This window comes from Molothrus ater, chromosome 4 (genome assembly GCF_012460135.2).
Source record: "Molothrus ater isolate BHLD 08-10-18 breed brown headed cowbird chromosome 4, BPBGC_Mater_1.1, whole genome shotgun sequence".
Classification (NCBI taxonomy): domain Eukaryota; kingdom Metazoa; phylum Chordata; class Aves; order Passeriformes; family Icteridae; genus Molothrus; species Molothrus ater.
In genome coordinates this window covers 24333139-24355442 of record NC_050481.2, presented here as the reverse complement: position 1 = coordinate 24355442, position 22304 = coordinate 24333139, and the positions used below count along the sequence as shown (strand labels likewise).

The following is a 22304-nucleotide window of genomic DNA, read 5'->3' as shown; positions in this document are numbered from 1 at the left end:
ATTACAAAGACTTCTTAAACAATGTTTTATTTATAAAGTTTGATCTACTCACGTAAGAAATCAAGCAGTGCAGAACCTGTAACTTACAGGGGACTTCTTGACCCTCTGAACAAGAGATTTTCCACTGCTATGCTGCTTGTTCATACAAAGAGCCTTCCCCTCTCTCCATAAAAGACACTGCATCAGGATCCAGTCCGTTCAAGCAAGAGTCTGCAGCAGCAGTATTTTCTCATTAATGCAGAACCTGTGCAAGACCACCATGAGATTTTCCCCACAGCGCGAGACCTGGCGCTCCATGGCCAGGCGGAAATCCTCCTTCACTCCTTTCGTTATACCCCGGGTAACTGTGTGGTGCCTTAAGCCGTGGCGGAAAGAGAAACAGACAACATCAAATCATGGTTATCTAGTGAACTACAGGCTTTTAAAAGGTACTGTGTGTCACCTACTATATATTTATGGTCCATAGCTGAGTTTATTTAATGAGAGTCAAAGAGCCTGAGCTATGCTATTTTTTAAAAATCATGTTTAGTAGGTTACAAGTCTTTCAACAGTTAGAAGCTGCAAAAAAAAAAATCTATGTTCTCACTGCTTTGACTATGACTGCTGAAGGGGGAAATAATGTCTATCTTCTGGATAACAGGAAAATCTATTCTCTTAACCCAGCAAGTACAGAGTTCTCCTTGCTTGGGGAAAGGAATTTTTTTCCCTCTCTACCTTTGCTGCCTAGGCCAGTTCTTCCCTGCAATCACCTCCATAAATGGTTGGGGTTGAAAGAAGAGTGAAAAGATGAACTTGCTTTCTCTGGAGCACAGGTGCCACCATAAAGAGCAGAGGGCATCTTCTATCAATATCAAAGTGCAGGAAGGAGCTTTATAACCCTGTGGGCACTGATAATGCTGTGGCTAGTGAAGGGCACAGTGAGCACTTCACAAAACCCAAATCATGCCAGGCTGCATCAGTAGAGGCCAGCTCTTATGAAGATACTAGACACCAGGCAAGGGGTTACATTTATTCTGAACACAAGTTCAGGACTTATTTTCAAACAGAACAAAGGTTCAGCTACTGAGCAAGCTAAAGCAGTGCTGGCTGGGGAAACTTATGGGATATTGCTCTGTTAAAGGCCATTTTTATGAACAGTTCATTGTCCTCATGCTGGCCTCAACACCTAAATCTTGTCCTTAAAACAATGTTCTGCAGCACCAAAGCACTTTACTTGCACAGGCCCAGAATTCGGTAAGTAAGATCAAGACTTTGTAACATCTACCTGCAAGCCCTACTTGGGAAGGGGAGAAAAAGACATGCCCTGAAATGAGAACCTTAACACTACTGAAGGAACCAACATCAATTAATTTAGAGAGAAAAGCATAATGCTAATGCTGAGATGAGTCCTGAGTCACGGGTAAGAAGGGAATAGCTGGTCCGAACCCAGCAAGCCCACTGAAAGACGGAAAGAAAATAAAAAATAAAGGGTGAGGGCATCTGTGCCCATCCAGAGATGCTGGGAACAAGGAAGGGAAACATCTCAGACTTACCAACAATACCACACAACTTTCATGTAAGTCTAGCATTTGAGAAGAGACTTCTCTGCCAAAACAGTAGAGACCTTTGCAACACATGGAAAAGGCAAAGCCTACTGGGCAATTCCTTGGTGAGCTATGCTAAGTGAAGCAAACCTAAACTGAAGACACTACAGTATATTCAGAGGCTATGGGATAAGTCCTGTTTTCAGTCTTTACTGTCTTAAACATTGCTGGCAGCTGAGTGCTACAGTCAGTTACAGCCTAAAGGAGAATATGCAACCTACAGCTACTGAGCAAGCCAGCAGCACTTTAGAGGATGAGTTATATTACAGCTGGAAAACACAAAACAGAATTCAGAACAACCTAAATGAAGAAAAGTTGCTACAAATGGATCCAGGAACCAGTATCTTGAAAATAAAGGGTTATGCTCTCACTAATATATGATGGAACATCAATAAAACTTTTGAGGATTTCTACATTATTGTTTAAATTCAATAGCCATTACTAAATTGAAAGGACACAGATACTGGCAACTTATGGGAAAAAGAAAAATAAACGTTATTATAGAACAACATGGTTTGCCAGGCAATGTAGGCACAAATGAAGAAATAAAAAAAAAAAAAGATAAATATTGAGTAACAAATTGCTGAAAACCATGGGCAGTAAAACATGTTGACAAAACACAGCACACTATGAGCAGGGTTTTTCCACTTGGTACCTGTCAGCAGTCTGTATGCTGGGCTGTAGCACAGGTATGAATTCCTGCTGCAGTAACCCCATGGGAGGGCTAGAGGTCCTTTAAAAAACAGCAAATAGCAGCATTCAAACACCCACACACCAACTCCCCCTCTGGTGCAAAACAACTCTCCAAAAAAGGAGTAACAGAAAACTAGGGTGAGCTCACGCCGAGCAGCCAAAGGGGTGCAGGACTCTAACAGCATCAAACATGCAAATATCTCCAGATTTCATTGCAAGGCTGTTCTACAGCTGTGGTCTAAATATATACACATATTTTTGGACAGTTACACCAGGAGAAAGGACAGCAGCAGGTGCAAAACCTGCACGGTTGTACTACGATGAACTGTCACAGCTCTTCCAAGGAAGCATGTCAGTCAGAAAAGATTTAATCAGAGGAGCACTGCAGATACCACAGCTTCCCTTCAGTACTGGCAAGAGCATGTCAGCAAACTGGGAGAGCCCACAGCTTGGAGCCAAGGGATTGGCTGCTGAGCCCAAGCCGGGTGCATGCACAGCAGATATCGGCCAGGTTGAGCACATGGCAGTATTTGTTAAAGGTTGCCCAAGTATCTTTTCATTAGCCCACAGATGGACTGTTCCACCTTTACAAATTCTAACTGCATATAAAAACAGCTCTTAGAGCATGGTACAATGCCTGAGCACAAATGCCCGCTCAAAGCAACCTCCTATTTATGACCAGGGCTACAGGAACTAACCACCAAAAGCTGTCTCAGCTGAAAGACTGTTTGTCTTCTCCAGGAAATTACATTTTTATCTCTGTGTGCTATCTAGAACAAGATAATAACCTAACAGGTTCAGTCTAGAGCAATACCCCACTTCAGGAGAAGAGAAAGGAGAAATTTGGTATATAGGAGAGTGGTTTAGCTTCTTAATCTAAGTCTCTTATATCACCTAAATTTTAATAGGTACCTGAGAAGTGAGTGCACCATTCACCCCCAGAGATGCTATGAAGGGAGCAGAGAAGCAAAACTCACACTTAGATTCCTGTAATTCTGAGTTAAGTGCCTACCTTCAGATCTCACAGGTGGGCATTTGGGTTAGCATCTCTGGTTTATTGATAGATACAGAGCTTATAGAAGTCAAATAAAGATGAGACATTTAACACTCTAATACAGCTACAATGACCCGAAATAAAATAGCCACAAAAATTATTCCACCAAATGAGGTAATTTTTCAAGAGTTCTTGGCATGAGTAAGTTCAGTACTTGCAAAAACGGACATGGGAAATAGAAAATACAAAGGACCAGCAAGATGTTATTGGTCCCAGAGTGCCAGATGTTTGCAAAAGGAATTCTGTGCAATTGTGTCTTCACTACTGTTTGCAAGATCTGCAGTCAGAACTAAGCATACCCAAGTGCACAGAGTAAAAATTACACTTCAATATACTTTGTTTCACTTCAAAGCAACTTCCACAGTCCCCAAGGAGAGAGAGATGTGATGGGAATATGAGTAAAAGGAAGGACATAGCTTTCCGATCAAGTTTATGCCATTAGGTAGGCTATGATTAGATTAATTAGAGAAAGATTTATCAAAAACAGGAGCAAGATATTAAGCAGCAAATATTGCTCTTTTCCTCTTTAGCCTCACTAGCTAACACTGCCCTTACTGACATGAATATCAGATAAACTGTGAAACTTGGCTTTTCTAGAAGGGAGTTCAAAAGCACTTAATGGTGCTGGATTCAAAGCTCATAAAACAAATCTTGTTGACACCACAAACAGAATGAGCTGGCTGTATCACCAGTTAAAACCAAAACCATGGACCTTCTCATTCCCACAGTAGATGCAAGCAAAGGGAAATATTTTACAGAACCTAATTATAAGTCTGTAGACTACAAAGAGCTTACTTCATCTTTTGTAAAAGTACACTGCAGTTTGCTCTACTGACTTCAGAAAAAAATATAATTTCCTATGAAGTATAAAGTACTTAGAAAAAAGTACTGGAAGAAGAATGAGGAATTCACCTGGGGAGAAAATGCCCTGTCAGTCATCAAAAAGCAGTCCTTATAAAAGACACATAATATCTGCAATACATTTCCCGTCCATTAAGATGCAGGATTACTATATTTATGCTGGGAAAAGATCAGACAAAGGAACAACTGCTTTATCTTTGGCCTGTTGTGTTGAACTCAGAGTCTTTCTGAGCATGAATGAACAGCATCTGAGCTGCTGTTTTATGGGAGGATGGTGTAGCAGCTCATCCAACCAGAACTGGTGATAGTTTTGAAAGATGTAAGCAGTCTGCAGATACTGAGCCTACCACCCATTGTCCCAGGAAACAGGGCTACACTGGCACACTTTAGCAAAAACCCAGCTGGGGGAGGCTGTGAGCTAACCAGGTCAACACTGGTGGGGGACACCAGCCCTGGGCCTCACAGCCAGTCCAGCTAAAAAAACATCTGCAGTACCAGGGGAGCAGACATCATCTCTGATCAGTGGCTTATGGCCTCAGCTATCCCTTCCATGGGCTCTCTGGTGAAGTGCTTCCAGTCCTACACAGCCACATGAAACGTACACAGCTTTTCCAGCTGGACAGGATATTTAACTGTTCTGGCTCAGCGAGCACAAAGAAATGGACTTCTCTTCTACAAGCCTTTTCGTCATTGAGAAAACATCACAGATCAAAAGGAGGTCAAAGAGAGATTCTGTCCTGCTAGAAACACTTCTCCTGCCTCCTTCCTGACCGAGGGGGTCAGAACAGAAAGTGACTGTGGCCACGCCAATCAAACAGAGCCAAGAGAAACAGTGCTGACCTACTGCAATGAAATGGAGACAGCAGGTAAAGTTACCAGATGGAGTCTTCAGTGCTAAGCCCTCTTGCTGGCACAGCTTATTACTTAACAGCCTATGAGGTGCAGCATGCCCTGAAGCTTGTTTTCTTACAGCTGGTTACAAGCAGTGAGATATGGCAAGGGGAAGAGTTTGAAAACCTGGAGCTTAAAAAAGAAAATTCTCCATCACATAATTAAGCATTTGAATTTCTACTTTTCCTTTAATTACACCTAGTATCTCATTTTTGTGTTGGTTACCTAGATTTCTGAAAAATCTATTTACTAGTTAAAATTTGGATCCCATTGTCTGATGTTAGGCTCTCATTTTGAAAACTTCAGCCTATTTCTGGTTAGTGAATAGCCAGAATACACTGACCCTAAGTGGAATTTCAACAAACTTTAAGCAGTCCCCCTTTTAGGAAGCAAAATACCACAAGTTCTCATAAACAACCAGGATACTCCAAACATTATGCCATTAAAACCCTGCAGCAGATAGTTTTGAGTCAAGACTGAACAAGTAAAAACACCTAGGAAGTTAATCCAAATTATTAATTTACTTCAGCATCTTGTAATAAGCTAAGCAGAATAAGATGACCTGCTAATTCTAACAGATTACTGGAGTGTAGCTGGAATGTAATTGAATTTGTATTTTTACTCAAAGTTTTCATCATTCAGTGGTCTTTCATAAATTTTGTTTACAAAAATAAGCAAAATAGTGCTTCTTGCTCAGCATTACTCTTCAGCAAAATTAGTAACAACACCTTGCACTCATGACTAATTACTTGAAGAATTCCTGCAAAGTGCAAGTGTCTACTTGAAAGAGCACAACTGTAATCACTTTAATAGCAATCACTCTAAAGCAAATGCCACACTCAGAAATAAAGTCCTGTAAAAGGAGGAATTAAAGCTGAAGAACCACCCCCCCCCCACCAAAAAAATACATAGATCAGCAGGAGTCAGAAAAAGAAACTCACGGCCTTGTTTGAACTCATTAAATTTAAGCTCAAAGACATGACAAACTTTCCAGAAGATAACATGAAAGCAAAGACAACCAGAACATACTCCCTTTTTTTTTTGCCAAAGAAAACAGTAAATGCTTTTTTATCCTTACTTGATCAACATTGCTTGATTTGGCAGGAGTTCCAGATGAATTTTCCCTCCTTCCTGTGTTCTTAAATAAGCAAATTCCTCCAACATATCAATATCTGAAGAAAACGTTAAAGATTTGAGTAGGGAAATGACGATTGAGAACATTCTTTCTTATGCCTCCCATCTGAAGCCACATTGCTGAAAGGAGAGTCAAACTAAAAAGCTATTGAAGTACCTCATTATTAAAAGTGATAGAGAAGATCACAGCATGTATTCCTAATCCTCCACAAACTGATGAGAAATGGCTTTTCAAAGTGAAGATCACATCCGTTAGTTTCTTTTCTTTATTTCTTCTTATGTAGTCACAGGTAAAGAAGGCTGATCTCAAAATTCCCTGGGTTTCACTTCCTTTTCCTGCACTCCAGGTTATGAAAGCAGTGCAAACTGAGGCAGCATCTGAAAAAAGTGCCACCACAGTGGCACATTATCACCCTTTTTAGTTTTCTACTTTGATCCCTTATTTAGCTGCTTGTTTTGTGTGGGTTTTTTTCCCTTTCCTTTGACACCACAGTTTATTTAGTTGTCACAGACAGGAGTTAGACCCCCCCTGCTTCCTGAGGCCCATGGTTGGATGTCTATTTAGGTTAAACATGAAACTGTCCATTTGTGTGTACGATGGTCAAAATTTATGTCAGATATCTGAATAGATAAATCAGACATGCTTTGCATGATCTTTGACATAGCTCATTATCTTACTCAACCCACACATGTTACCCACAGAAAGCACTTCACAAACAAGAGCCAAAATCATTTCAGCTCTGCAGCACAGGTACCACTTTGTCTTTTTTGTTAACAGCCTTGTACATAATGCCCTGTATTTCTTAATGAAGAGATTGCTGTCACTTGCGTGAGCAGCCTGAGCTCCTGCTGTTTTCCTGAGTGGAAATGCCATGGCAGTGTACTTAAGGATACTCTCATGTGCCAGGGCACAGGAGACATATTTACAGTCCATTGTGTACTGAGCCTACTACAAGAGGTTTTCTTGGAATGAAAATAAATACAGAATATGTTTCAGAGAAAGATCTGCTGTGGAAACTAACAGCTTTTTCAACACTACAGCGCAGGATGTGAAAGACATCCTTGGTTAGAGAAAGGATACTTGTGACATAGTTGAAAAAATTCTCATACTGGAAGTTTCCTTGCTGGCAGATTTTGTTGATGGCTTTCAGGAACAAGTTCTCACCCCTTGGCCACTCATGCTGGAGCAGAACAACTACATGGCCCAGGGCCATATCATCTCTGCTGTCTGTGAAAGCTCTGAGCTTCAGGGAAAAAAATTACATTCAGACAATCAGGAAATACATGTTGCTTTCAAAAACATATAGGATTTATCTCATCTAGATCTGTGCAAATATAGAAGTTCTTTAAAAGTATATATTAAGGCAGAATGAAATACACTTCTGAAGTAGGCTGGAAATTTCCAGCTAAAATACCAAATCCTCTCCCACTGACCTATAAGAGAAGTCTGAACAGTGACAAAAATTTTGAGATCTCGTCAATCTTCTCTGCTCAAAAATTAAACAAATAGAGAAAAAAAGAGAAAACAAACCCTCCTCCATCAAAACTCCACTCCCCTCTCCAAAAGAAGACACTCCCCATACCTACTTAGGTAAGAAGGATTGAGGCACAGCCCTGGGATATGGCCATGCAGTTTCAGGATACATAAACTAGGCCTTAAGGACGAGAAAGCTCCAATTACCTTGGAGCTATCTTACCTTGAAACAAGCTAACAACAGATGAAGGCAGTAAGGCATGATAGCTCTACTGGTACATGGCCAAAGTTTCAAATCAGACCCTGCAACAGAACAGTTCTTTAGGGGTCTCACAACAGGTAGGTTGGAAGAAATTTAAATGGAGCAAAACAAATCCAAAATTACCACATCTCAGGTAGGGAGGAAAGCTTTAAATGTAAATTGTGACTGATTCAAAATGTGAAGTGAAACATTTAAATTTTTCTTCTTCACTTCTCTTTTCCTGTGGTAGGACTTTGCCAGCGATATACTTTAAAAGGTACAAGCAAGAAAACCTCAATACAAAACCAAAAGAAAATAAAAAACTTCCTCCCTTTTCATAACACAAAAATTCAGCTGACATTGAGTTTAGGGTAATAGCAACTCCATACCTTTCCTGAATTTTGACTTGACTTTAGGTTGCTCCTCTTGTACTTTACCTCCTTCTTGTATTGGAAGTAAAATACAGCACATGAGGTCAAGCACTTTTTCACACGTTTGCTGTAAAAGAAGGGACATGATAATGCTAAATTTAAATTCAAATTCTTAAATATTCAGATATGTTAATAACAATAAAAAATTTCAGACACCACAAAAGTACAAAACAATCCCAAAATTCTTTTCTAGAACTTCAGTTGACTTAATACACAGTACAGTCTGGCTAAGCAAAAAGATTCAGCTGTCACTAAACAACCTCTGAGAGTCTACATAACATCACTTTAATTGTGAAAAAATTGTATTGGCATTCTTCATTTCAGGAGGATAAGATCAATAAAACTGCAATCAAAAATTCTTTTGTTTTGAAGGATCAAGTTTTTAAATGAATTATTAAAATAGTTTTGTAAAATTTATTTTGTTCATGGTAAAAATAGAAAGGAAAATGGCAATCTGACAGCATGATGGAAATTCAATGAATTTTTCATGCTATTTCCTAGCAAGGAGTCTGTGGGAATATATGATCACATTTCCAGTGAAAAAGTATTAAAGGGGAAGGGACAAAAGCACTTGTCCAGCAGTACCAGGATGAGGTAGATCCTTAGAGACAGAGCCTTTATTGTCAGTGCTGACTCTGACTGACCTCAGACCATCACACACTCCTGCAATATTAAAAATTGCAAACAAAACATCTATTGCAAAAGTAGAGCAAGTTCAGAGGTCAGGCCAGACAATATTGTTCTGGTGTCTCTCATATCGTCAGCTAATAACTAACTTTCTTTTAAGATGATCACAGAAGTTCCTTTACTTTTTCTTTCTCCTGTCCCATGAAGCCTGTACCTAAAAGAATTCCCCCTCAGTTTAAGGAACTAATTCAGTAAAGTTAAGGAATTCAAATTAAGGATACATTTACAGACAACTCAAATGCACGTAGCCACGAAAAATCATAACTAACCCTCCAAATCTTCTCTATCAGAAAGACTATACACATAAAGAGTGGCTAATGGACAGTCAGTTAATGTGGCACAAAGTATAATTCTCCCAGTACAGCATGGATTTTTCAGTAGACCCTGGCTTATGTTTGATATGCTGCTGAAAGCAGCTGGAATGCTGTACGTACCCGATATTCTCCAAGGGCAAAGTGGCACGATGCTAACTGGATCAGTGCTCTCTGGTTTTCTAAAGATCCTTGTCCTGTAATTTGCTGGGGAGAATGAGAGCCCTGAAGAGCTGCCAAGTGATGTAGGCTGCTAATTGCTTTTTTGTACTGCCCCTTTGAAAAAGAATATTAAAAAAAAAAACTGTTAGGGTCTTTTCTATACATTAAGTAGAAACACAGAGAAAAAATTATCTTACAAAAAGCTTTCAAAATGGTTTGTGTCCAGGCCTTCAAAACTTTAATCAAAACTAGTAATCTCCAGTGATGACTTGCATACAAGACTGTGTGTGGGTCAATCATTTACAAGGCAGTCAGAAGGCAAACAAAATTCTGCTTTAAAAAGTCAGTTTACAAAGTCATATGTGTAACTGAATCAAATAATTATATTCTTGAACTAATCATTACTTTATTTAGACTAATAAAGTTTGAAATAGCTCTTATTCAGGCACAAGTAGAGGCAAAAATAAAAGACTCACAAAGAAAAATAAAGAACAAGCTTTCTTCTGTAGATGGTATTGGAATGAGCACAGTCATCCTAATTTTTGTGGAGAACATAGATGTTTTTCCACATGCCAAAATTAGCTGGACTCAAACAACAGCTACTGGGACAGGACCATCCAAAGCAGGGTACCAAGCTTGTGGTGCAAACAGTGTAGCTCCATCCCCAGAAGAGTCTTACTTTAAGGCATAAAATCAGGAGACACTATAAGCAGTCAAACTGGCTAATCAGAGTTACTATTTACAAGAAAGAAGTAAATTGCTTTTACTAGAAGGAAGAGCAACACAAGGATGGTGTTTTTCCTAGTTTACAGCATTTTTTTTTTACCTGGTAGATGATCATGTCTGTAAGAAAGATTCTTAACCAAAGCCAGGTTTCTGTCTTCCATGACAAACAAATTCTTGTGAACTCTGTGTTACATGATTAGAGAAGAAAAAACCAAAGAGAATATGAAACGGTTCACAGCTTTGGGTTAAACATTGAAAAAAAAAAAAAAAAAAAAAATATATATATATACGTATATAAACTGAATTTAAGAATGGAAAAAATGGAACCAAAACAGTAAGAGGATGAAATCCGTCACATATAGGATATTCTTTGATTATGCTTCTCTTTACCATGTCCAAGAGACCTAAAAGCAGCTAGGTGGTACTGTTTGCCTGCTTTTTAGGAGAGAAATTCTTTTCAAGTTTATCACACCAGTTATTATCAGAAAGGGAGATGCAGTAAAAACACATGTTCTTAATCATGAACTAAAGCAGCACATCCTCACTGAGCATTATCAGCCCTACTACTGACCAACTGCTCCAAGAGAAGTAGGGGTGAATGAGCAAAGATGCATCAAGAATGAAATGCAATACAGCAACGAAATATTCAGAAATGCAACGACTGATAAAGCTCCTTACTGGAACTTCTATCAGAAGTACTCAGGACACAAAGCAATTTAGATTTTAAGGATTCATAATGGCAGGAATTCCATTTTAACAATAAAAAAAGTGATTTCTATGCAGAGCAATGAAGTCTAAATGCAGTTACTTTACCTTTGTCAAGTGATTCCAGAGAATAAAGCAGCTCCCAGCTCTCTCTTGCCAGTTTGAAACTCTCTAATACTTCAATGGAGTTTGCAAGATCAGCCTTATTTACTGTAATATGGCGACTTCTTGCCTTCCCAGAAGGATCCTCATCATCTGAGCTCTGCTTAGAAGTCAGTATAAAACACAAAGATGAACTTCTTAATTTATACTTTCTTCAGGAGTTCCACTGAACACAAGAAAACAATTATGTATAGAGGTGCCACAGTCCTAGTTTAAGCGGCTTTAAGTGATTTTTCACTTAGCTTGTTTTAAGGTTAGATCCATCTGCTTTGCTACCAAGAACTCAGTGGCATAGTGTGATGAGCAGTATCCCAAACAAATTTATTCTGTTTACCACCACTGAGCTTCAGCCAGATTATCTGTTGAAGAACATACACACTTCACACTTTATGACTCAATTTAAACCTACAGTGGCATAATGCAAAGGAAATCCTTGTATTCTCTTTATAGCAGAGAAATTCTATAAAATAGTCATTTTCTACCATTAAAGCAATAGATATATTGACAATTTAAATCATGAAAAGTCAATTACTTTGGAAGTTTACCTGTAGAGTATCTGACTGCTATAGCTACTTTTTTAAGTGCCCCTGCTGAACTCCTTTAAAAGTTAAAGCATTTACAGCAGAACACGTGTCTACAGCAATTGCTGCAGAAATTGTTTCATTCTTGCTGGCTTTAGAAAAAAATGTTTGAAAATTGTGGTCATAAACAGCTAATTCATGGTAGTTCTAAAAATGTCTTTTACATCTATGTCAAAACCACTGTTGTTTAAATTCCAGTAGCAATGCCATTCTTGTTATGAATTAAAAAGTCTACAAAAGTTACCATTGTTTTTTCTCTTCCTTCAGCAAGTTTCCTTTTCTTGTGTATGTGTTTGTTACGATCAATATCTGTATCACCATAGATGTTGGGTACATCCTCGAGAAGCACCAGTGGAGTTTGGTTTGGAGCATTTGGACCTGGATTTAAAATAAATAAATTAATTTAATAAAAATAAATTAATAATAATAACAATAATAACAAATTAATTCACAATTGCCCTAAACTGATCTGAAAGGTCTTATGCCTACAGCAAGCTGGTTTATTTTTTTTTCCTTCACAAGTAACGACTATAATGCTACAGAAAACAATCCTAAATTAAGTCACTTAAATTGCTTAAACTATTCTGGTAAAGCTGTGGTTTCCTCAATGCAGCCATACAGTGAAGGTCAGAATGCATTTACCAGACTCAATCACCAGAGTCTGATTGAGAGCTTCAGAGTATTTCTGAATCCCTTTCTTCTGGAGCAGGCACAAAATATACTCAGGCAGCAGGTGCCCTCTGATCAAGCATTATTTGCTTTAAATAAGTACAATTATTCAACAGATGAACTCTGAAGCACAAATGGCTCTGAAGTTAACATCCACAAATATGGCAAAGCACAACAATATTCTCAAAATATTTCTCATGAGAAACCAAATCAATATGCTGACAGACAACAACCCCACAAAGAAGTTTGTGTATTTTATGACAAGATTTCCCCAGTAGGATCACTCAGTGTCAGCTTTGTCGCCACCAATTTTAGTAAACAGAATTAAACCTTTAGTTGACTGCCAGAGCTCATCTTCACTCCCAAAAAATAGAAAAGCCTTATTCTGAAACACAGAAAACAATTTCTACTTTCACTGTTGTCGCAAAACATCCAGCAGGATCTGGTACCTATTATTTCACACCCCAGTTTTTAAGTTTCACTAGACATAAAATAGGAACAACAGTACTTCTTAATCTCAATCAACATTGATATGTGATCACTAGTGAGACAGCTTTCCTTCCAAAACCATTTTCTCCTGCACAATCAAGCTGCATATAGATGTGCAAAGCTCAGTCAAAGAGAAATGTAAAGGGAAGAGGAATCCTTTAAGCTGTTTTCTCTTTCTGAAATCTCTGTAAGACAGTAGTGCAAACAAGTATTTTCAGTTTGTGTATTTCTTCTATTTGCAGAAAGATATGAGGCTAAGGTTTCATTTGTAACTGCAAAGAACTAATTTGAGAGTTTAGAAGATGATTCATTTTATCTCTTGACATAAAAAAACTTCTATTAAGCTTTTCCCATCTACTCAAAAGTGATGTGGAAGGAGTTCACTACAACAGAAGCTCCTCTTAGAAGAAACAACCAATTTGGTCTACCTAGCAAATACAGGTCAATAAATACAGCCACAATAACCAGGTCAATAAATACCACCATTGAAATTGCACCTACAGCACACTGTGATCACCTCTCCTGTACCATCATGTATTCCACTATGTCAGAATCTTATGTGTGAAAACTGAAAATAGAGCCAAGACATAATGCAGAATATTCATATCTGTTTCTCATTATGAATCTGTTTCATTCATTATGAATGCAAAGTACCACAACTGGGATGCTGGAGGAGTTTCACCATTAGAACCTCAACAGCTGCCTAGTTTTAACACCTGAGAAGAAAAATATTGGGTTTTTCTTATACTCATACTGACTTAAATTATTGCCAGCTAAGTGCTTTGCTTTCCAAACAAGTATACTCCTCCCAGTACCAGAAGTGCACTGCAGTCTTTATTCCAAAACCTCCTGTCCTAAAACAAAAGAAAATCCACTGTCACACTTGACTGGGGCTGCAGATCTTCTCTTACAGTACTGAAAGTTACACAGGCATACAAAGAGCAGCATTGTGTTTTTCTGTCTGAGCTCTAGAATCAAAGCTAACAGAGTTTTTAATTGTTTTCTAGCAGAGAGTGTTATAAACAAACCCCCAAAAGCATCAGCCCAAATATTAACTCCTGCCAAGACTGGAGGCAGCCTCAAATTATGAGAGGTGCAAATTGCCTCATTCATTTCTCAAGTCTTCAGCAAAGCAGATACAAATTATGTAAGAAAAATGCATTGAAAAGTTTTCCCTCAGGAAGCCTCTTGCAAATCCATGCACATGAGAAGAGAATCACAGATCTAATCCTCACAGATGAGGAGACAGCATTTTTCTCAAAGACCATGCTTCCAAAATATGTAGGATTCTACATTTCTACAGTAAGCCCTCCAGAGAGAAGGAGAAAAAATTCTAATGATAGAAAAGATATGAAAGGCACTGAATACCACTGGACTTCAATGCTAAAGCAGAAATGAGTAAAAGATGTCTTGTTAATATGTTCCTGATATCAGAAAATGACAGAGGGTACCAGAAAAGTTGCACAAAAGGAACTGCATTCTGTGACTTCAGTATGCATTCTTTTTCTGGTGGTTCAGTCAGAAAATGTGAGCTTTGAAATACTCAATTGTACAACTTGGAAATGAACATTTTCCCTAGCTCTTTACTTTCTTTCTTCTTTACCTTGGAATCAAGCAGCTAAAACTACATGCACACCTGAAGTATCTTCCTGCCCACCATAATCCTTCTTTCTTCTGGACAGAACAAAAACTCGATTCATTAGTTAATTAGCTCCTGTATTTGTTAAAATGACTCTTTGCACACCAGTTGCCATGTCATTTGTCCTCTGAGCTTAGCTATCTACTGACATTGTTCAGCTGATCCCCCAACACACTGTACAGCTGTTTAAAACCCATCATTTGTATTGCCTACTTCCTTACTCAAATGATATTTGCCCCATGCAGAAAAATGTGATGAAACTTATGATCACAACACACAGAATTAAAATTGTAATTTTAACATGAATCAATAATTGTAGTATTAATAAGTATGAATTACCTATAGTGACAATTGTTACTGTTGCAAGGAATTTCCTATCACATAATTAAGAGCTGAAATTTCCTCTTTGTGTTGCTGCTTATTTCAGTAAGTTCTAAAACAAAATGGAGCTTAGAAAAACTTTCCTCAGCTTCTGGGCCACCCCTGAAAAGTCCAATCAATCCCAAAAGATGCAATCCAAGCAATCTAGCATGTCTGAAATGCAGATGGAGTGGATAGGAAAATGCACAAGTAACACATATATATTAAACATTTAATTTACCTATAATTACTGATTAGGAGTAATGTACAAAACACACCTCAAAGATTATGCTTAAGCTATATAAAGAAAGACAAGTTGGAAGCTTGTGAATGTCAGGAAATCTTTTCCTATTCAGTTTTATTTACTTAATTACAAATTTGTGTGTTTCCAGTGCAAAACTATTTTCCCTAATTTTGACTGAAGAAAAGCAGGAAAATGTCAGCTTCAAAGAAACAAAATCAGAGGAGAAATGAAACAAACACAATGCTCATGGAAGAGTAGGAATCAACCCTAGGGATGTTTCCCATAACATTTGGTCTGTCCTTTCTCCTTGCTAGACAATCAACTGCTACTGGCCAAGGCTGAAACCACAATGCTAAGCTAGACTGATCTTTGGTCCGATCCACGACACACTTGTTATGAACTGCTGTTGGCAAGCTTAATGACTTGGGAGAATTATGACAAGTCATAACAAATGTAAATGTTGTTTTGTGAGATGACAGTTTCAAAAGACTAATGAGAAAGTATCTTGAAGACATTAGCAATGAACCCACGAAGGGTTCATTACAAAAGTTGAAACATTAGAAACTAACCTTGAAAGAGTGACGGCTGGATGTTGCTGACATACTGAAAAGCATTTTTAAAGAAGACCAACATCGTGGAATACACTACTTGATTCTTGTATTTAATGTGGGCTTCACTATCAAAGTTACTGATGTATCTGCAGAGATCTTTCATTCGATGCAGAATGTCACCATAACTCCTGAGGGGAAGAGAGAGAACAAGAATTCAGGATGTTACACAGACTCTGCAACTAAAGAAAATAATGCATACTGAATATGAAAATCTCAATGTTTCTGCTGAGGATATCCCCGAGCATCAAGTCAGTGGAGGCTGGGAATACATGCTAGTGGAATTTCACAAAACATTTACCATGCTTCTCTTTACTGTGGCACATAGGGAAGCTTACCCTACAGCAATATAGTGCTTATGCTTGACTTTCATCATCAAAAGTTGATTTTAGAGACTAATTTGAAAGTGCTCTCTAGAGCCCCATTTCTGCTTTACATTGTACAGTCTTGAAAGAAAAGCTGCTGTGAACTTACCAAAAATGTTTTTGTGTTAAAACTGTTCTTCAATGAGAATTGTTCTTATTAAGAATCAAAAAGCCAAATTCTCCATGAGGGGAAATACCCAGTAAAGTAGAGTTTTCTTACCTTCTTCCCTTATCCATTTGCCACTCACACCTCATTCCCACCACAGACAGTATTTTAAACAGCCTCTCCCAAGGATCTGTAATCTGGGATGATTTCTCTGTGAGACCATCTATTACGTATTTCTGAGAGCTGCGCTTGCTTGGAGACATAATATCAGAGGAATCTTGTGAACCTAGGAAGAAATCAAACAAACTGATGCATTTTCAAGAAGACATGTAAAAATTACATTGGAGCTTTCAGAGTAACCATTCTTTACACAGAAGTCTAAGAGGGAGCAGCAGGCATTTCTGCCTCTTTGTACAAGAGAGCTGACAGGCCAGATAAGGACATCTTGGACATTCTGTCCCAGCTCTCATATGCTGAAGCATCATAAGCAGCATGACTAAGTAGCTGAAGCACCATCTTAGTATTTTGGAATCAAAGAACTAAGAAACACTAAATACTACTATTAGTGGTATCCTTGTCTGTGGGATACATTAACATAAAAACAAGGCATTTTTTATTTATAGATTTAGATATTTCAGTGATACTAAGACACATTCTAAGAAAGCTTGATTTTGTAAAAATATTCTTACCTTGATATTGACTTTCTGTCTGCGTAGATCTAGTTACATAATTAATATAAAATTCTGCTGCTTTATTCAGATATTTATATAACAAGCTGGCAGGAAGTCGTACATCAGGGTTGTTAATTATCAGAGGAAGAACATCACAAACTAAAATAGAAAACAAACGAAAAAATCCTTTAAGTTTGTGGAGTTTTTTGTTCTATTTCTCCTAGGTAAGGTTTCTCCGTCAGCAATGGGATGACCATACACCAGAAAAAACCTCACATGAATGGCTCCAGGAGAATTTGTACCATATGGCCAGCCTGGATTAACATGGCCTGAGCCTCTTCTGACTAAAGCAGTTTTCTAATCATAGTATCATGAAAAAAGTTTACTGACCTCAGAACATTGCCATACTAAAAAGCTGTATTTTAAAACAAATACATTAGTATTTTCTTACCAAATAATTTTCTAAAGCAATTCACTGGAGATTCTTGGTCTTCAATACTTTCAGCATCTAATAATGTTTCTCCAAGGCCTACCTGTGTGAGCAGAGGAGACAATCAAACACTGGACCAGTGGTTTCAGAAACTTTTTAAACTGCAATTTAGTGGGGTTGAACAGTAATTCAGTAACAATTCTATGGCAACAGCATGTGCAAGTCTCCAAATATACAGTTAACTATTCACACATAATAGCAGGTGAAAAGCAATGTCAGAAGATAGCAAAACCAGACCAAGAGAAAAACTGTGCATGAAACTGTTTCAATAGAAAGATACACAGACAGGTGAAAGTGATATCTGGCTGATATTCTTTCATTTACAAAACAAACTATTGTTTTATTTGCTTCCATTTGTATCCTGTCCCAATCCCTTCCTGGTGGTAAACTCAAGATATAGGAGTCTGAACTATATGTCACAATCAAACATAAATAAAAAGACCCACCCTCTCATTAAGGAAAACACATTTCAGCAGAACCTCAAAAAACTGAGTGCCAATATCCTTAATAATTACTGTGAGTTCCCCTTCTCTTACCCCATGTTGCACCACGGTCTCTGGGAAACGCCGCAGAAGGAGAAGGAGCATTTCTGCCCTTTCTAATGTGTTAAAGCACTGCTCTGTTGCCTTCAGGAGCATTTCACACTGCACCCGACCAGGAAGGGTCTCAAATAATCCTTAAATAAAAAAAAGAAAACATTTAACTTGTTGTGTCTGAATTGTAAAGATGGCAATATGACAAATAATTGTAAATACGACAAAGCATAAAAGTCAATTGACATCATCCTGCTTTGCTGAACAAAAAGAGATTTCCTTATGCTTTTTCTGCTTTTAACACACATACCTGAAAAAAAGTCTGTTTCTCTCAGAGAAGATCAAATAAATATTTATCTGTAATAGTGTTTATTTGGGTGCAAGGAACTTGAATTAACAGGTAAGACTACTAGTAAGTGGAATACTCTAAATCCCAATACTTCAGTATTTGACATTTCAAGATGCTTTCTCAAAACTGTTTATTTATTTTTTTACTTACATTCTATTTCTACAATTAATACTTTCATTACTAAAATGTAGGGTTTTTTCAATTTAAACATCCAGTGAGACACTAAAAAGAAACTCACATGTTCTCCCATGTGTTTTATGTATTTGCTCTAAAAAATAAATACACTCCTTGAAAAATCAAAAGTTTTCTTAACTGGAATATTCTTAGCGCTTCTGAAGCACGTATTCAAACAGCAGATTATAGTTTCTTAGGTGTGAATCCTGCTTTCAAAATTGCCTGTGGTTGCCAGCAGTGAATGCCAAGCCCTTCTGGACACCATTCATTTTTATAACCCTCCCTACATCAACAAGAATTCACTCCATTTTTACAACCATACACTGCTCTCTGCAATCTGTGGGACGGTGATTTTTAAGTCCCATTCCACTTATTTCTATTCAATTGCTCTTCTATGTGCTTCTTGTTCTGGCAGAGTAAGCCTACCTGTATCAGAGACAAAGCAATGGGAATCAGCTTGTCATGTCCCTTTGTCTTCCGAAGCCTAACACACCAAATGAAGTCTGTATGAATGAACTGAGGGGAAAAGAACAAACCCTGCAGTCCACAGGCAAAGTTAGAAAAACTGACATTTACTTGTCAAACTAGATAAATAATCAGAGGGCTCATCTTTAGATTACCTCAGGATAGAATCCTTACCTCTTAAAAACTGTGTCTGCTTGTCCTGGGAGTCATTCCTTAATGCTGATGTAATAACACTGATCTCCCTCCACACAGCAGGTTGGTCTGGAAAATTCACAAACCTGTAACAAAGTTTAAGGAATGTACAGTGATCTCAAAATCTGTCTCAAAGACAAAGCTTTCCCATAAAAGTATGTGTTTGGGCAAAACAGAAAATAAAACATTCCTTTGTTTATTTTTAATTAATTAGACCTTTTGTGCTTAATTTATCCACACAGATTTTCAAAAACTGTACATTTACATTTTTGGAAATCCTGACATTTATCTGTCCACAGAAGGGCAGTGCAGCTGGTGAAGGGTCTGGAGCACAAGTTCTGTGAGGAGTGGCTGAGGGAGCTGGGGTAGTTTAGCCAGGAGAAAAGGAGTCTCAAGAGTGTCCTTATCACTCTCTGCAAGTCCCTGAAAGGAGGCTGTAGCCAGGTGGGGTCAGTCTTTCTCCCAGGCAACCAGTGACAGGAAAAGGGGACATGGTCTTAAGATGCCAGGGAAGGTTTAGGTTGGATATTAGGAGGAATTTCTTCACAGAAAAGGTAATTAGAATTGGACTGGGCTGCCCAGGGAGGTGGTGGAGTCACCCTCTCCAAGGTGTTTAAGGAAAGACTGGATGTGGCACCTGCTGCCATAGTCTAGTTGACAAGGTGGTAGTTTAGTCATAGTCTGGACTCAATCATCTCAGAGGTCTTTCCCAAACTGATTCCATGAATGGAGCACCTGGGATGAAAGCAGAGTTCCAGCTCTGGTTACTTACATGTCGTAGAGCAGCCTGCCTGCAGACGCTGTCCTCTCAGCATTCCTCTCAATAGTGTACATCTCATACTGCAGCATGCAAGAACACAACATCAGCTTTCCCAAATATATTTATCAATCACATCAGTCCCTCCACTCTAAAAAACTGCCCTCGATTTACCACAACAGTCTGCATAATAGAAAATAAAAGGACTGCAACATTTGCTGGAGAAATTAGAAGGCGCATTAGACTATTTAATCACACATTAATTTGGGCATAAAAATCTCTTGACAATATACTTAATATTATTAACACTTACAACCTTCTAGTATCTAAACGAGGCCAACAGAGAAGTCAGAGAAGGACTCTTCATCGGGAAGTGCTAGGACAAGTAGTAATGGGTACAAACTGAAAGAAGGGAACTTTATATTATATATAATGACGAAATTGTCTAGTGTGAGAGTGGTGAGACACAGGAACAGGCTGCCCGGAAAAGCCGTGCGTGCCCCATCGCTGAAAGTGTTCAAGCCCAGGTTGGATGGAGCTTGGAGCAACCTAGTCTAGTGGGAGGTGGCGCTGCCCATGGAAGTGGGGTTGGATCAGACGATCTTTAAACCAACCCTTAACATTCCATGGCGAATACACCGGCTTAATTTTTACACAAACTGAAAACTTGGAATTCAGAGAGTCCTTTGACCAGGGTTTGAACCCAGTCAAATACAATACAAAGCCATTAAGATTCCACTAAAGCCATAATGAGGAGAGATACTTTAAGTAACAGTAGTAGCAGTAATAGTACAGGGTTTTCTTTGTTTTTTAACCGCGAAGTCACCACGGCACCCAGCAGCCCCGCCCCTCCCGCTCCCATTGGCCGAGCTGCCTGTCAATCAAGCAGGGCCGCAGCGAGGCCGCGCGGGGGAGGGCCCGGGGCCCCGATTCCGAGCGGTGCGACAGCGGTGGCGCTCACTTGGATGTTGAAGTCGGCGGGGTAGAGGCTCCGCGCCGTGATGAGCCAGGCCTTGGCCGCCCACAGGTCCCCCGGCACCAGCTCCCGGGCCCGCTTCACCAGGAACTCACAGTCCCCCTGCGCCGACATCTTGCACCCGGCGCGGCCCGGCTCCGCCCCGGCCGCCGGGCGGCGCGCATGCGCCGCGGCGCTTCCCGAGCCGCGCTGCTTCCGCCCCAGCCTGGCGCACCGCCGGGGAGCGCGGTCGCTGGCCCGAGTGGCGGAGCGGGCCCGCGATTGCCGGTCTGCTGGCCCCGAGCGAGCCAAAACACTGATGTGGGCGGCAGCGAGCGCTGCTCTCCTAAAGCTGGTGTTGCTGCAGGCCAAAGCCCGCTCGGGAAGTCCAAGGCATTGCTGCCTGGGCTAGCGCTTCTCTAAAGTTCTTACAGTCCACTACTAAAGACACCACAGGCAAATGGGAAGGAAAAGCAGGAGCTTTCACCACAGATGTGCATCCACCTTTCAGCAGCTTGGAACAGAGTCTTGCTTCTTATAATTAGATTTTAATGTTAGGACGCTTGATTACAAGCATAACCCCTTATGTTACATAGCAGGAATTCTCTGTTTCTTTCCTTGTCATTTTCTTTGCTCCTTTCAACTAGCCTCTTCCTTTCTGATGTTGCAACAGACCTTACAGACTTTGCACTCGGGGACTTCCACTAATTAAATCCATAAATTACACATCTAAGAGCTATTACAATAATCATTTCAGCAAATAATTTAAGAGACTTGTAACCTCTCTTACAGGTAAAAGGCAAGGTCCTTGCTTTCCTGCTGGGGTGACTGCAGTCATTCACACAGAGACTGTGGCCATTTGTCACCACAGAGAGGTGACAAAGGCACAGCAGAAAGTCAGTCCCTCATAAAACAGGTGCCTCCTCTTCTCCTGCTCTTGCCGTCAAACTATAAACTGCTGTGGGATGGCACAGGTTCTAAAAAAGGCTTCACAGCCCTGATATCCCCTGCAAGTGCAGCAATGTTAATCACTGGCTGGTGTGTAGGTCTACCCAGAGCTCTTCTCCATATGCTTGTGCAGATGTATACAGCCAAATTTGACTGAGTAATAATAATAATAATAATAATTAATAGTTTTGCATTGTGGGACTGAATATGGTAATAAAGCTGTGTATTCTGTCTCTTTGGAAACTGCCCAGCAAGAGCTGATGGGCTAGTTGGGGTTCCCCCTATGCTGCTTGTGAGGCCAGAATCAGGATGCTGCAGGAGTGAAATGGGTGAGCAGGGGATTACCAACAGTTATTTCTGAAAATGAATGGATGTGTGAGGAGTGCCCTGAAAAATTGCTGGTGCAGAATCACCCCTAGCTAGACATCAGCTAGGCAGGGAGATGGTAGTTTTGGAACCAGTTTCACAAAGTGTCCTGAAAGCAAGATTGCTGTATTTAATCCACTAGGCAAGGGGGAATACTTCCAATAAATTAGAAACACCCTTTTATCTTTTTGTTTTCCTTTTGTGTGTGCCTGTGTGTCCTCTGGACAC

At 39.4% G+C, this 22304-nt stretch overlaps 1 protein-coding gene across 4 annotated transcripts; it reads right to left on the bottom strand.

The window, feature by feature from the left end:
- Positions 1–11: 11 nt before the first annotated feature.
- Positions 12–20906, bottom strand: INTS10 (integrator complex subunit 10). Of its 4 annotated transcripts, none has more exons than XM_036381470.2 (18): positions 20769–20906; positions 19823–19890; positions 19033–19136; positions 17874–18013; positions 17299–17380; positions 16866–17006; positions 16291–16462; positions 15667–15836; positions 11941–12074; positions 11062–11218; positions 10349–10431; positions 9484–9636; positions 8321–8429; positions 7914–7993; positions 7298–7460; positions 6161–6254; positions 2239–2316; positions 12–355 (listed from the first exon to the last, which is right to left on the bottom strand). In XM_036381470.2, exons 1-18 carry the CDS (start codon positions 20895–20897, stop codon positions 199–201), a joined length of 2214 nt encoding a protein of 737 aa, XP_036237363.1. In that variant the 5' UTR covers positions 20898–20906; the 3' UTR covers positions 12–198. The 4 variants fall into 4 exon arrangements, with proteins under 4 accessions (XP_036237363.1, XP_036237364.1, XP_036237365.1 ...); XM_036381471.2 differs by having other exon boundaries at positions 11062–11215; XM_036381472.2 differs by lacking the exon at positions 2239–2316.
- Positions 20907–22304: the final 1398 nt, after the last annotated feature.

What these genes read in the sequence shown, in the direction of transcription:
- INTS10 (XM_036381470.2), bottom strand. Translation starts at nt 20,897, where the DNA reads ATGTCGGCGCAGGGGGACTGTGAGTTCCTGGTGAAGCGGGCCCGGGAG. An exon ending in AAGGAAGAGAAAAAACAATG is followed by an intron (nt 11,219 to 11,940) that starts GTAACTTTTGTA and finishes CTGACTTCTAAG; the next exon opens with CAGAGCTCAGATGATGAGGA. An exon ending in AATCAAGCAATGTTGATCAA is followed by an intron (nt 2,317 to 6,160) that starts GTAAGGATAAAA and finishes TGTTTTTTAAAG; the next exon opens with GACCTCTAGCCCTCCCATGG.